General features: G+C 36.4%; 3 protein-coding genes across 3 annotated transcripts; 2 read left to right on the top strand and 1 right to left on the bottom strand.

The window, feature by feature from the left end:
* Nucleotides 1-443: 443 nt before the first annotated feature.
* On the top strand, nucleotides 444-1,397 carry LOC138910084 (uncharacterized). Its single transcript, XM_070201306.1, has 2 exons — nucleotides 444-655; nucleotides 800-1,397. The coding sequence occupies exons 1-2, from the start codon at nucleotides 444-446 to the stop codon at nucleotides 1,395-1,397; spliced, it is 810 nt and encodes a 269-aa protein (XP_070057407.1).
* A 2,746-nt stretch (nucleotides 1,398-4,143) lies between these two features.
* Nucleotides 4,144-10,046, top strand: LOC104116351 (uncharacterized). The gene is made up of 6 exons (XM_009627188.4): nucleotides 4,144-4,378; nucleotides 4,489-4,618; nucleotides 5,283-5,483; nucleotides 5,577-5,744; nucleotides 8,518-9,004; nucleotides 9,757-10,046. Exons 1-5 carry the CDS (start codon nucleotides 4,245-4,247, stop codon nucleotides 9,001-9,003), a joined length of 1,119 nt encoding a protein of 372 aa, XP_009625483.1. The 5' UTR covers nucleotides 4,144-4,244; the 3' UTR covers nucleotide 9,004; nucleotides 9,757-10,046.
* Nucleotides 9,755-13,854, bottom strand: LOC104116350 (mitogen-activated protein kinase kinase kinase 3-like). Its single transcript, XM_009627187.3, has 10 exons — nucleotides 13,440-13,854; nucleotides 13,047-13,307; nucleotides 12,178-12,256; nucleotides 12,011-12,073; nucleotides 11,742-11,902; nucleotides 11,578-11,653; nucleotides 11,407-11,466; nucleotides 11,205-11,309; nucleotides 10,667-10,892; nucleotides 9,755-10,584 (listed from the first exon to the last, which is right to left on the bottom strand). Exons 1-9 carry the CDS (start codon nucleotides 13,793-13,795, stop codon nucleotides 10,731-10,733), a joined length of 1,323 nt encoding a protein of 440 aa, XP_009625482.1. The 5' UTR covers nucleotides 13,796-13,854; the 3' UTR covers nucleotides 9,755-10,584; nucleotides 10,667-10,730.
* Between the last annotated feature and the right edge of the window lie 1,200 nt (nucleotides 13,855-15,054).

The following is a 15,054-nucleotide window of genomic DNA, read 5'->3' as shown; positions in this document are numbered from 1 at the left end:
TGACAGCCCATATACCTGGAAAGCCGTTGATACTATATATTTCATCACAAGAAAGGTATGTTTGAGCGTTGTTGACCCAAGATAATAGTGAAGGGAAAGAAGACTCCTTTTACTACTTGAGCAGGATGATGACACCAAATGAGCTGAATTATTCGCCAATCGAAAAGTTATGTTTGGCGCTAGTCTTCTCAATCCAAAAGTTAAAACACTACTTTCAAGCTCATGTCGTTCGTCTCATTTCTAAAGCAAATCCCATCAAGTTCGTGATGTCAAAACCTGTACTTAGTGATCGACTAGCAAGGTGGTACCTCCAGTTTCAACAATTTGAGATTGTGTGCATCCCTAAAAAGGTTATAAAAGGACAAGCGTTAGCGGACTTCTTGGCAGATCACCCTATGCCTGATGATTGAGAGCTAACTAACGAACTACCTGATGAAGAAGCAATGGTCATTGGAGTTCACCCTCCATGGAAGATGTACTTTAATGGTGTTGTACATCGCGGGGGAGCTGGTGCTGGCGTAATATTTGTCACTTCTCAATGTGAGGTTCTGCCCTATTCTTTTACGTTGACACAACTGTGCTCCAACAATGTTGTTGAGTATCTAGCATTAATTTTTGGACTTGAAATGGCTGTCGAAATAAAGCAGTTGCAATTGTAAGTATTTGGCAACTCTCAATTAGTGATCAACCAGCTTTTGGATAGCTACGAGGTCAAGAAACCTGAAATACACCTATATCATGATTATGCTAAAAATTAAATGGGGTGGGTCGGTGATGTGACTATTCAACATGTGCCTAGGAAAGAAAACAAGAAGGCTGATGTTTTAGCTGCCCTAGCTTCATCGTTAACCCTGCCTGATCAAGCGCAAGTTTCTTTATTACAAAAATGGGTAGTGTCGCTGCCAAATGAGGGTGAAAGTGAAGAAAATGAACTCGAGCATCTTGTCGCTGTTTCCGAAGCTGAAAAGGAAGAATTACGACAACCCATTATCGATTACTTGAGCTACAGGATACTTTCAGAAAATATGAGGAGAAGGACTGAAATTCGCCATCGTGCACCTCGCTTCCTTTACTACAAAGATACTCTATACAGAAGATCTTTTGAGAGAGTACTTTTGCGATGCTTAGGGGAAGATGAAGCACTCCAAGCTTTGCAAGAAGCACATTTTCGGGTATGTGGATCACAACAGTCTGGACCAAAGCTCCATTTCCATATAAAAAGGATGGGATACTATTGGTCGACAATGGTAAAAGATATATTTGACAATGCTCAAAGATGCAAGGCTTGCCAATTCCATGCAAAATTTATTCATCAGCCTCTCGAAGTGTTGCACCCGACTGTTGCATCCTGGCCATTTGCGTACGAAGACCCATTATTACTTCTCATAAACCTGTAGGGAAGTTCACCTCAAAATGGGATGGGCCATATATCGTACAAGAAACTTACTCAAGTGGGGATTACAAGCTCGTTGATACAGATGGCATAAGAATTGGCCCTATCAATGGCAAGTTTTTGAAGAAGTATTATCCTTGAAGTTGCAACGCTCCTTGACGCACGAGCCTAAACTGCATGCTCATACACTCCTTGCCCGCATGAGTCTAAACTGTGTACGGCCCACCACCCAAAAAATAAGAGTCTGCTAGGTTGAAAACCTCGAAAGAGGCGGCCTAGGCAAAAGTTAGGACACAAAAAAAAAAACTCACCCATTCTGAACTACGGTATGACTTGATCCTCTTCACCGAGGTACGTAGGCAGCTTGGAGTTTCATTCTAAGTTCAGTCGCATAAGTTCAAAAGATACATAGTGTCCCAATCGTTGTTCGATTGAACTATGATGGAATGTAATCCATTCAATCAACACTTGAAAATCAGGCTAAGATACCATTCTTGTATTGAACTTTGGATCCCATTTGATTTAAAGGGGGCAAATCTCTATGGTAAATTAGTATCTTAATTGGAATGATTATAGTCTTTTAGGAGGCTACTAAGTATTTGCATTGAAGCCCAAAGATTCGTTATGTCTTCATGTTTGCCAAACCTTCAAGGTTGTTTGTCTAAAAATCTGCCGTCTCCCCTAAGAAAAAAAGGGGAAGGAAAGAGAGGCATCAGAAGGGAATACAAGTATAAGAAGGAGGATTACCTGGCACGCAGTTTCAAATTCAGTGAGACTTGACCCCAAGATATTTGGTGAGAATGAAGCTCTTGAATTTCAATTTCTGGCAACTAAAACGTCTTGCGATCTCGAGGCTTCCATACCAAGACATAAAAGTTTTGGCAAAGTCGCGCTAATTTGGAATTGTTGGCATATCAGAAACTAAAGTTAAATTCAAAATATTATCTGAAACTATCCTTAAGGCATTAAATTTTATATTTTGGATATGTTTTATATTTTTAAGTTTAGTTTCCAAGAAATTAAATAGTTCTTGATTTCAACGTTCCTACATTAAGAGACAAAAGTTTTGGTAAAGTCGCGCAAATCTGAAATCGTCAATATGTCAGAATTTAATGTTGATTTCAAAGTATTATCTAAACTATCCTTAAGGAATTAAAATTTATATTTTGGATATGTTTTAGATTTTGAAGTTTAGTTTCCAAGAAATCAAATGGTTCGTGATTTCGACGTTCCTACATCAAGATACAAAAGTTTTGGTGAAGTCACGCTAATATGAAATCGTCGGCGTGTCAGAATTTAATATTGATTTTGAAATATTATTTGAGAGCTCGTGGATCAAACGCCTCAAATTTCTCTACAAGTTTCAAGTTTCAAGTTTCAAGCTTCAAGCAATCAAGCTCAAGTTCAAGAAATCAAGTTCAAGCTCAAGAACGAAGAACAATTCAAAGTTCAAGGAGTACAAGTTCAAATCAAAGTTCGTACTAGTTGAATTCAAAATCATCGTTCGTGACAACAAATATAGATTCAAGATCAAGCTCAAAGGCCCTTGAATTTATTTACTATTGGAAAGAAGAACGAGAGGAATCATATAGATTGTAATGCTCAAATTATTTGAAATAAAATACTATAATTGTTGCAATAGTTTTTGGTCTCGATTATTTTTTTGACGCAAATTTATTGTCTACACTAATAATGACCGAATAGCTGAGAATATATTTTTTGGCAAGAATGCAATAACACATTATGCAAGAAAAATGATTTTGGGTAAAATTTAAACTTGTACATTGACTAATTTGTCTATAACAAGAAAATTTTAAATTTAATAATTGGGCCCGGATGCACCACATGCCAAACGTAACTAGTACATGAATAGTAGAAATGGCGTGGGATAGCCATTTTTTAACATGATATTTAGTTTTTATCCAATATTTTTAATGTTGAGCAAAAATAGCCACTACTCTATTAAAATTAATACGAAAAGACGTTGTTACCCTTTATTCATGAGTGCTGTGTAAATATTAAGGACATGACATCCTTAACATTTACACTGCACACATGAAGTTAATGACGCCATGTCCTTAACATTTACACTGCACATATGAAGTTAAGGACATGATGTCCTAAAGTTTAACAACGGAAGGTGCAAATACATGACACTTTGTCCTTAATATTTACACAACATTCATGAGTTAAGGACACCATGTCCTTAATATTTACATAACACTCATAAAGTTAAGGACACTATGTCCTTAATATTTACACTGCACACATGAAATTAAGGACACCATATTCTTAACATTTACACTGCACATATGAAGTTAATGATACGAGGTCCTAAAGTTTAACAAGAGAAGGTGCAAATACAAGTTAAAGACATTATGTCCTTAACATTTTCACTGCACACATGAAGTTAAGGACACCATGTACTTAACATTACATTACACATATGAAGTTAAGGATATGATATCCTAAAGTTTAACAACTGAAGGTACAAATACAGGACACCTTGTCCTTAATATTTATACAACATTCATGAAGTTAAAGGACACCCCATGCCCTTAATATTTTACACAACACCTATGTATAGCATAAGAGTGTTTTCGTCCAGACGGATAAAGATTTATTAAGTATTGACTAAAGAGTAAATATATTTTAAGTAGTGACTAAAGAGGGAAGACATCTCTAATTAGTTACTAATTGTGCAATGACACCTACATGAATATGTGCAAATTGGGGGATTAACTTGAAAGAAAACTCTTCTCCTTTCCGCGGCCGTTTTTGCCCTTTTCCGAAACAAAGCCTCGACGAACTTACCAGAAGCACAGACGAAATAGAAGCAAATACGATAGAGATGTCGAAAACACTGGTACAGCCGATAGGCCAAAAGCGACTTACGAATGTCGCCGTTGTGCGTCTCAAGAAGCACGGTAACCGGTTCGAAATCGCCTGTTATAAGAATAAAGTCCTCTCGTGGCGTTCTGGCGTGTAAGTTTTCTTTTTTCCTCTTTCTTTTTATGACCTTGTAATTAAAGTTTGTATGTTTAGAAACAAAATAGAATTATTAGTTTGAAATTGGAAGTTTATTTGTGGTGTAGAGAGAAAGACTTGGATGAAGTGTTGCAGTCACAAACTGTATACTCAAATGTGTCAAAGGGTGTACTTGCTAAGTCTAAAGATTTGATTGCTGCTTTTGGAACTGATGATCAGTCCAAAATCTGCCTGGAGGTTTGTATTTTTCCATCTTTTGTTTCCTAACATATAATGAAGGTAGTGGGTTTAATCATGCCTAACATGTAAATTGCTTAAATAACTTGCACTAAATAGCATGCTTATTTTCCCTAGAACACTGAAAGTATTTATTCATGTAAACTGATTGGTATGTCACAAACTTCAGAACTTGCGACCAGTGGCGGAGCCAGAACTTTCACTAAGGAGAGTCAAAATATAAAGAAGTAACTTTCACTAAGGAGAGTCAAAATATAAAGAAGTAAATAAGCCAAGGGGATTCAACATATAGCATGTATCAATAAAAAATCTTTGGACCTATCTAGGCTGTAATTTCCAGCAAAGGGGTCAATTGACTCCCCTTGGACAAGGGTAGCTCCGCCGCTCCTTGTGATTTGTCGGATATAGAAAGGGCCCTTCCTATGGTTTAATCATTTAAACTGTTCTTACACATTACATTAGATACATCACTCAAGCAGTTATGGATTATCCATTAAGTTGTTTGAGCATATCTAGTAACGTGAGCTGCTTAAATAAGTGCCACTAAATAGCATTTCATATTTCACCCTACTCTCCACCCCTCTTGAACTCTTTGTTTTTCGCTTGGGGATAGCTGAGAAAGATTCGATGGTTATATATGTAGAAAATGTTTCCTATGTTGTAGATTTTGGACAAAGGAGAGCTGCAAGTTGCAGGAAAGGAGAGGGAATCACAGTTTTCAAGTCAGTTCAGGGATATTGCTACTATAGTTATGCAGAAGACAATCAATCCTGAAACTCAGCGTCCATATACAATTAGCATGATTGAGCGGCTGATGCATGAAATCCATTTTGCTGTTGATCCAAATAGCAGCTCAAAGAAACAGGTAACAGCTATACTTATTCTTGCTAGGATTTCAAACTCGTTATTTTAGTTGTTTAGGTTTAATATCCTGCAAATTGTTTATTAACTTCTGCAGGCACTAGAGGTCATCCGGGAGCTTCAAAAGCACTACCCCATTAAACGGGCTCCCATGAGGCTGAGGATACATGTACCGGAACAGAGGAGCCCTTCCGTGTTGGACAAGCTGAAGGAATGGAATGCCTCCATTGTGTCAAGAGAAGAATTTGGAAGTCAGCACTCCATAGTAAGTGACATCTACATTTGACGCCTCATACTGTACTAATTATTCTTGGATGTTATCTTTATCCAAATGCTCTCCTACCTTCAGAATATTAAAGAAATTGAACAATAAATAATACTTGCACCGAAATATTTCATTCTAAATATATCTGTCCTGGAGCTAAGACTAGTGATTTCTATAGAATTTGAGATCCCATCTCTTTCTGTTGGAAATACAGGCATCTGATATCCCAAGTGCACATTCTTTTAATCCTATGAGCTTGACAGGAATCTGATATACCTCAGAAGTAAATGCATCTACTTCCCTTATGCTTTGTGTGATTTTAAATAATTTATAATCAATCAACTGTGGTAGCATTGATGAGTCATCTCCATCCACTTAATTCAAATTCACCTTTGAAAGTGAGATCAATTAGAAGGAACAGCTGAGCACAAAAAATACATTAGGGATTCGAAGAGAGAGAGATCTGAAAGCTCGAGGTAAGAAAAAAAACACGTATCAGATTTAATCCATTTCTCATGCCCTTTTGTGTCTCATTCTCTTGACTTCCGGTTATATGTATTTGTGGGTGTCAACGATGTTGTATGAGATCTTTTAGGTTGTTCATGTTATCAGTTATCATCCTGTTTCTTCTTACCATTCTCAAAAAAAGGTTATCATCCTGTTTCATTACTTCAGATTCTCGGTCCTTGAATGATGTGGTCAACTTCACATTTTGAATAGATTCATGTTTGGGGGGGGGGGGGGGGACTTCTATTGGCAGAAAAGGATGGATTTTCTATCTCTAGTTTATATGGTTTGATAACTTATGGTTTATTAACTGTCAGCTGTTAAATCATTTAATAATTGCTTTTGTTGCAGCATAATACTCATGTGGTTGATTCTTTTTAACATGTGTTAGTGATACTTGGTAGACATAAATATTAGGTTCTGTTCTTTCTTATAGATCAAAGATGAATGTTGAATGTCTTTCATTAACAGTTGGTTTACAAAGGCTAAAGCTTATTGAAACTTGTCAACGGCTTAGAATATCTTAGGAATTGTTCAGTCAGGTCTGTGCATAGTCGTTTGTGGTAATAATTAGTTGCAATATCGTTAATCTATTCAGGACCTTGGTTGTTAGAGTTACATTTCCGGATGAACATTTTGTTATTCTTTTATGGTGAAGCCGTGAAGGCCATTGATCCAAGTTGACTTTAAAAGCCAGTTTCATTAAATATGACCTAAACAGTGAGTATGAGGGTGTTTGAATTGGCTTAAAAGCTGGTCAAACCAGCTTAAAAGCACTTTTTGGCTTATTTTTGTGTTTGGCAGACACCACAAGTGCTTTTAAGCCAAGACCATCCAAAATAAACCAAAAGGCGTGAGTAGGATATTCCCAACTTATGGCTTTGTAGCTTTAAAGCTATTTTGGTTTGACCAAGTAGATCACCTTATTATCCCTTACATGTTATTGTATTCTCCTAAGTATTCTTCTCTCACTAAAAGCCCTAACCTCATTTTCTTTCTTTTCCTTCTGCCATTTCTGGTTGTTACATCCTACGAGCCACAGCAGGTAACTTTTCTGGTTTACAGTTGTGTCTTTGCCTGCGCAAGCATCCTGTGAAAAAAATGTGTTGCTACCAATGTAATATAACCGAGTTAGCCGAATAGTAGGTTAAAGATCAGCTCTTGAATGCAATCAGAAATGCTTGTTATAGTGGGGTCAAAGTTATCACATTGCATTGAATTTTTACACTCACTATGAATAGGCATTTTGATGTGTTATAGCACTATCACCTTTGATGGCGAACCCAAACTAGTGTAAGGCCATACCATCCATATTTTTGTTTCTCATGATTGCCAATGAAAATTACGATATTGAATGATTGTATTTTTTAAATATATTCTACTAGTTGTTTCTTTGCTCCTTTTAATATTTCTTTCTTCTTTCTCTTCTTCAAACACTAATGTTTCTTTTCTTTTTCTTCTGCTTAGTATGCAAGTTCTTTTCATCTGCTACTTTTGTTAGTCTTCTCTTTTTCTACTTTGTTACTCTTTTTGGAAAGGATTTTCTACTTTGTTATTATGGTTCTAAACCAATTAAATACAAATTTGAATGTTGCAAATGATTTTTTTATGTTGATTAATCGAAAATAAAAATGTTTTTTGCATTGAAGTTACCTCTTTGGGGCCTTGTTGCGATTACATTCTATTAATGTGTAATTGAGTTCTTGAGTTAGTATTAGAGTTATTGTAGTTTTAATAGATTGTGTGCTCAGCTTTTCGCTTTTCAGTTGAAGCCCCATGTGCCTCGTCGTTTCATTAGGCTTTTCTCTTGGAAAAAACACTGCTCCCTGTATTCTTGCTTATCAATAGAAGCAGGAGGCGTCAAGAGTAGTTGTTAGGTCTCACTTTTTCTTCCTTTATTATTCCTCTCCTTTGAACCCAACTTGAGCTTCATTCATGAAAATACCATTTCATTTATTCTAAAGCTTAATGAACTTGAGCAAGCACAGTTTCTGCCATCTGTACAAGTCGAATGGTGTCATCCATTAATAAGAAGTGGAGGAACCTTTTGAATCCTGGTTTCACCAAACTAATGAGTGATGAGAATATGAATGCTTTGAGGTGGGCAAACTAATTTTGCATGGTATGCTTAGGTCAAAACTGCAGTTTAATATCTTTGACTGAGTGGACAAGCTTGCTCTCATGCGCTCTTAACTAGCACAGTTGCATTTGTTTGTTTCGTGGTAATTAACTACCATTAACTACCCGTCTACTTGTTGTGTTTCAGATTTGTGAGATTGAGCCTAGTCTTTTCCGGGACTGTGATGCCTTGATCAGGAATTTACAGGGGAGGTTGGAAATTCTTGCAGTCAATGTACATGTGGAAGGAGATACCTTTGTTGATCAGTACGATGATCACGAGGACGAGCCATCGAGTTTACGGAAGGATTCTACAGGTTCAGTCCTTCAGCTGAGTGAGAAAATGCAAAAGCAGACCATTTCTTCAGAAAGTGGCAATTCTAGGGGAGAAGAAAAACTGAACAAACCTGCCAAAACTGGGAGTTCCGAGGGCGAAGTAAAACTGAACAAGTGCACTACTTGCAACACTGTTGTAGGAGATTCAAAAGAATACAGAGAGCATTTTAAGAGTGACTGGCATAAGCATAATCTTAGGCGAAAAACTAGGCAACTCCCTCCACTTACAGTGGAAGAATGTATGGCAGACCTGGAACTTGGAGACTCGAAGGCTGATCTTAAAGAATATTCTTTTTAAGGTTGGTACAATTTTCCTTAGCGACAACCTGCATTTGATATGATTGAAGACATATATTCTACCTAGAAACTTGGAAGGAAAAATAATTTAGAGAAATGCTGGTAAAGAAAATTTACCAATGAGTCTGATTGTTTTGAATTTTATTATATTTAACAATTGATAAAAGGTGAAAAAAGACTATCTATATCTCTCTCTTGTCTCTGCTCCTCTTTGTGTGCACAAAATGCCTTTATGTTGATGCCTCCCAGTAATCTTGAGTAATGTGTTTTTGAATCTGGTGTCTATACTGGTACTGAAAATATCTAATGATATATCTGATGTTGCGGAGAAGGCATAGGCATCATTCCATGATCTCCAATCATAACAGAGGGCTGTTTTATTCAGACTAGCCATTAATCTATCTTCTACATTGATGTGCTACATGTAGGCTGCTGCAGTGGACAGAATACTACAATGTTAGAGCTGAGGCTTAATGACCAGATTATGGTCTAAATCATATTGATAATGGTTCCTCAAGCTAGAATTTATCTTTCTGCTAAGAGGATTCCTTATGCAGAATGACTCTTGGTTGTTGTAATGTAACACGGTAGATAATAGTGCATAAATGGTCCCCATTATCTGCATTAAGTTGAGCCATAGTAAATTGTAAGCTTATATTTCAGTACATATTTTGATCTTCTTGTCCCCCTTCCCCCCTTTTTTCATTTTTCCAACAATATAATTACTAAAAGTTACACTGTTGATTTTCCGCAGGTTTTGATGCAACTGTTGCTAATGGTCAGGACTGATACTGCACAAGTGAGGCATGTTGTGTTATGCATTGATAGTGGCCGAATTTTTGTTAAGAAATCTGTGAGGTATTTTGTTTGGCTAACAGGTATATTGTGGTGCTTTATTGTACATGAACTGGTTTTCGTTTTGACCAGTAATTGTTGGATTGAACTAAGCTTGTACAATGATTATTGTTAATACCATCTGGTATATCCTAGCTAGTGAACTAAGCTTGTACAATTCTTGATAATGATCGAGTTTAGATTGCTATACGTCTAAAATGAGAATTTTATTGTCATCCATGATTGAATTGAGTGGAACTGAGCAAGTGATGCCACCACGAGGGTGAATTTATCTCAACTGATGCTCTGGCGGGGATATACATCTTTCACCCACTTCTCCAAACCGAACCAAAGGGTTGCCGTTTTGACCAAAGATCCATGGTGGTTGGAGCGAATTGGATGATCCGACCGAGGGGTGCACCTGGCGCTTTTCTTTTGTTGATATGAATATCAAGGTTTTTTGACTTGGCCTGTTCCTGTCACTTACGCGACTGGCGCTTCAAAAGGCACTCTCTTTTCCGCTTTTTGGGTCGTATGTGGTGGGAAGATATCTCCTGTTTAAATTTGACACCAGCGACTAGCTCATATTGTTATGTCTTGGCTTAGTTCTTGAGGCTCATTTCTCCAATCGATTTCCTTCCCATCTTGCTATAGTTTGAATAGCAACTCTTGTTCATTATCGTCTTGCTCAACCTGTCTTCAAGATCCAAGCGAGCAACTTGTTCAGTCGTGTAATGGTGTCTGTAACCTGCAACACGTTCGCAAACATTACCAATCCTGTCCTACTTTCTTACGTTCAAAAATACAGAACCAAGAAGTTCCAGTCATACCGTTAAATTGGCTGATTAGTGATGGATTCTCATTAAGATGGGGTGTGACCTACTATTCTCACCACTACTGCTGAACAAATGGATGATGTAGCAGCTGAGCAGCTGTCAGCCGGCGACTTGGGTTCTTCTGCAGGCAAAGTTTCAGAAAATTCTTTGCATTATCTGAGAGGTTTCTGGGAATTTCAGGACTGTCTTTACCATGTGCCAGTTTGAATAATGCAGCTGCCTGTTAATCCCACATAAGACATATCAGTCTCAACTGATACAGTAAAAGATTTGCACAATCCAGTTATATCATGATCCATAATATTATCCTTTCAGACAACCCCGATATTTGAGCAGAAATTCTCTAAAAGAGAAACGGAACTGTTAAAAATGAAAGTTGAGATACAATTCTCATTGTTTTGGTTGCGAAACAACTAGAAATGACGTGTGTATTCCCCTTATCCAACTAGCCAAAAAATTAAGTTCAGATTTTTGTCAGTCTTTGCATTCTCTTTGGGTAGTTTCATTTTAGGAGTAAGGGAATATGTCATACTTCATATTGGCCCCATGGAGGTTTAGCTGTTGCCATTTCAAGAACAGTACAACCTAGGCTCCAAATATCTACAGCAACACTGGAACATCCTGCATCCTGTACTACCTGATATAATATTTGGAAACAAGAAAGGTTTCAGGAAATAAGAAACAGAGAAAAAGATGTTGGAATAAACCATTTAACAAATTCTTGAGAAAATTACCTCTGGAGCCATCCAATTTGAATTTCCTTTGAAAGAAGTCATCAAAGAACATGTGTTTATCTGAGATTGGAAAACCAAATATAAACATGAATTAATATATCCTTTTTATAGAATGGAAATCAACTAAAAATCGTTACGCTTTTGGTTCATATATTGCTGCTGGATACATACATGTTTAGCCATTCCAAAGTCTGCAAGCTTGATTTCACCTTTAGCATTTACTAGTATGTTTGCTCCTTTAATATCTCTGCCAAGTAACAAAAACGGAGAATATATTGATCTTGACAGAACAAAAATTCTTCTGATAATATCAACTAGCTATATATAACTTTTACCTGTGTGCGATGTTTCTCTCGTGTAAGAAGATTAATCCAGAGAGAATTTTTCGAGTGTAGCTGCTGATAATTTGTTCTTCAAAAGGACCATATTCTTGAAGTAGTTTGAGAATTGATCCTCCAGGAACATACTCCAAGTAGAGAGACAATTTGTCTCCTCTCTGTAACAAGATTGTCAATTATCACTTGGTTTATTTTTACTTCATTATAATATGAAAAAAACCATTTGCTTTTGCTTCTTCAAAGAAAAAACACAAAAGGGGTCATACCAATTCACTTCCATAGTATTGTACAATGTTTGGATGGGAGAATTGACTGAGCAATGTGATCTCCTGTTTAACCAAGAAATTACTAGCTTATTATCAGTCATTCAGATTTGATAAAAAAACATGAAAGACCACCTAAAATTGCTTGTGTGAGTATAAAATATACAGACCTGAGTCAGCCGTTCTTTTGATGTTATGTCATTGGAGACGGTTCTTACTTCCTTTATAGCACACATTTGTCCATTATCACTGTTGCAGAAACAAAGTTACAGCTATTAGTGAGGTCTCACTTTCTTTGATATTTCTTTTGTTTCTTTCTTTTCTTAGCTCTTGTTATTTATTAATCCCTCCATTTCAATTTACGTGAACCTATTTTCTTTTTAGTCCGCGCAAAAAAGAATGACCTCTTTCCCTATTTGGAAACAATTTACCTTTATGCAATGATTTATAGCCACACAAAATATATGTGCCTCATTTTACACCACAAATTCAAAAGTCTTCTATCTTTTCTTAAACTCCGTGCCCAATCAAATGGGTTCACATAAATTGAAACAGAGGGAATACTTATTATCTTTGAGAAATGGACCACTTTCGGACAGACCTCTGAATTATGGTTTATGACAACAACCGGCATAAGTTACGGAAGGAAAATGACCAATAGAACAATTGTGGACAGTAAAGGGCAGCCCGGTACAGACGAGGCAGTAACATTATCTTTGATGAGTCCGGGCCGATGAGACAAGAGCTATTCTACTAAATTGGTACTACCAATAAAGAACATAAACATGAAAATATTTAAATCATATACCTTGGCATCGTATAGATTTTTACACGATTAACATAATTTAACTTATTATAACAATTTAATTAATTTTATTAGGGTACAATTAAAAATTATCATAAAGATATATTGTTTAGTTACCTTATTAGCGACCATATTGAATAAATATTATTGGCTATTATTTACACTATCAAGGATAGAACTTCAATTCAGAAAGATCAAAGATGTAAAATAGGATGAGTGGAAGTCATGAGATACCTATTAAATCCAGCATAGACATGCCCAAATATTCCTCTTCCTAACAACCTTCCTTTCTTCCATTTGGACTCGAGAGCTTGCCCTACTGATTTAGCAGAAGAATTTGGTGGAGGAGGAAGAGGAAGAGGATGGCGCGGATGATTACAACTTTCTTGTTTTCCATTTGGAGAATCCAAAATCTTTCCCCATAACAATGGATATGTTGGCGAGGTAGACTTTGAACTCTCATTTGAAGTTCTTGTCCAATCATTGTACTTATTCCTGTGCAGTGTTTTATAACATGTTAAAACATCCTGTTCCCTAAACCATGAAATGAAAGAAGGAAAAAGAAGAAGAAAGATAATTTACCCTTTTACAGAAAAAGGCAATAATAAGAGGAAAGATTCAACAAACCTGAATGGACTAAATGACAAGTGATCTTGAGCTTGTTCTTCTTCATCATCATTGAACTGATCAGATGAAGTAGAGGAAGATCCACTACTTGATCTTGTAGAGAAATGAGGTGAATCCAATGGCAAAGGCAAAGGAAGAGGATGAGGTTTCTTTTCATTTGTGTATGTGTAGGAATGGGAAACAGAAGATAAGGAAGAGTAACCATTAATAGCTGCAAAAGTTGTTGGAGATTTTTGGGGTATCAAGATGGATTCATCAAAGCTTTTTGGCTTCTTTTCTCTATTCTTGTAATTTCTTGGAGGAGTTTCTACTTCTTTGGGTTTCTGCAGTTTGTGTCTTTCAAACCAAGAAGCCATTCGTTTTTCTGTTGGAATAAACAGTGTCAAGTGTGTATCAAAACTTGTGACACTTGGAATTTTTTGCTCAAGTTTTGAAATGTTTGGGTATATAAGAGCATGCTAAGACGTGTACTATACAAGCGTGTGTTCGTTTACTAGTAGGGAGCCTATCCCATGAGGGGCCCACACCCCCTTCCAGAACAAGAGAAAGAAGGGGAAGGGGGTAAGATATCATAGCTTAATTTGTAGGTTGCATGAATAGTTGGAGACGGCTGCACCCAAGGATGTACTATATCCGATAAAAATTATGAGAGATCAAGGTTCAATTTTTGTAGAGGTAAAATAATGTAGGATAATTTTTTCTCATCTACTTAAGTCTAGGTAGCTAGAGTTACCTAATCTCTATACTGATAAAAAGTACTCCGTCCGTTCCAATTTATGTGAACCTGTTTGATTGGGTACGGAGTTTAAGAAAAAAATGAAAAACTTTTAGAATTTATGGTCCTAAACAAGTCAAAAAGAGGCTAGAGTATTTGTGTGGTTATAAAAGTTCTCATTAAGGGTAGAATTGTAAGTTTAAGCTAAATTGTTTTCAAATTCAGAAAGGGGTTATATTCTTTTTGAAACGGACCAAAAATAAAATAGGTTCACATAAACTGAAACGAAGAAAATAATAAGTATCCAGTAGAATAGTTAAGATGTGTACAAACAAATCCAGACATTTAATTATAGGAAAACAATAAATAGTTGGGGCCGGCTGCAATGTTAGTAAAGATAGTTGAAGTTGACGCCAATTGTGGATTGGGAGAGGGATTGAGGGGTTGGGGCATAGAGAAAGGACAAATACTTGCCCCACAAGTTTGGTTGGAATGGAGGTGAATATTTTTGTGTCTACTCTTTGAATATCTCACCAACTTAACAGAGAAAAAAGAAGATAGTTCACTGATTATTACAAATATTTTTCTCGGGGTGAAATAAGGTGAAAGGAATAGGAAGGGAAGCTTCACTCGAGTCCATATCGTCATTAAATACGTCCTGTCCCTAGTATAATCTCCCATATTTCATATCTTAGTATTAGAAATTTTCTGTGCTTGACTAACGAGGTTACAGCCCGAGATATCACCTGAATTTTATATTTTATACCGGAAATATGATTCAGTTGTGGTTTACGCATATTATGTTTAGTTTTCTTATTCTGATTACTTTATAATAATTTTGTTAACTCATTATCATTAATGTAAAAAATATAATTGGACTATTTTGCCTTATTAATTTAT

Source organism: Nicotiana tomentosiformis, chromosome 4, assembly GCF_000390325.3.
Source record: "Nicotiana tomentosiformis chromosome 4, ASM39032v3, whole genome shotgun sequence".
NCBI lineage: Eukaryota > Viridiplantae > Streptophyta > Magnoliopsida > Solanales > Solanaceae > Nicotiana > Nicotiana tomentosiformis.
The sequence above is the reverse complement of the archived record's forward strand: the minus strand, read 5'-3'. Positions and strand labels throughout refer to the sequence as shown.

Excerpts from the sequence above, each read along its gene's own strand:
- LOC104116350 (XM_009627187.3), bottom strand. The coding sequence starts at position 13,795 with ATGGCTTCTTGGTTTGAAAGACACAAACTGCAGAAACCCAAAGAAGTA. Across the intron at positions 11,467-11,577 it reads ACTTTGGAATGGCTAAACAT|ATAAACACATGTTCTTTGAT; the intron begins GTATGTATCCAG and ends TTCCAATCTCAG. Across the intron at positions 11,310-11,406 it reads CAAATTGGATGGCTCCAGAG|GTAGTACAGGATGCAGGATG; the intron begins GTAATTTTCTCA and ends ATATTATATCAG.
- LOC104116351 (XM_009627188.4), top strand. The coding sequence starts at position 4,245 with ATGTCGAAAACACTGGTACAGCCGATAGGCCAAAAGCGACTTACGAAT. Across the intron at positions 4,619-5,282 it reads AGTCCAAAATCTGCCTGGAG|ATTTTGGACAAAGGAGAGCT; the intron begins GTTTGTATTTTT and ends CCTATGTTGTAG. Across the intron at positions 5,484-5,576 it reads ATAGCAGCTCAAAGAAACAG|GCACTAGAGGTCATCCGGGA; the intron begins GTAACAGCTATA and ends TAACTTCTGCAG.
- LOC138910084 (XM_070201306.1), top strand. The coding sequence starts at position 444 with ATGGTCATTGGAGTTCACCCTCCATGGAAGATGTACTTTAATGGTGTT. Across the intron at positions 656-799 it reads GAAATAAAGCAGTTGCAATT|GAAAGAAAACAAGAAGGCTG; the intron begins GTAAGTATTTGG and ends ACATGTGCCTAG.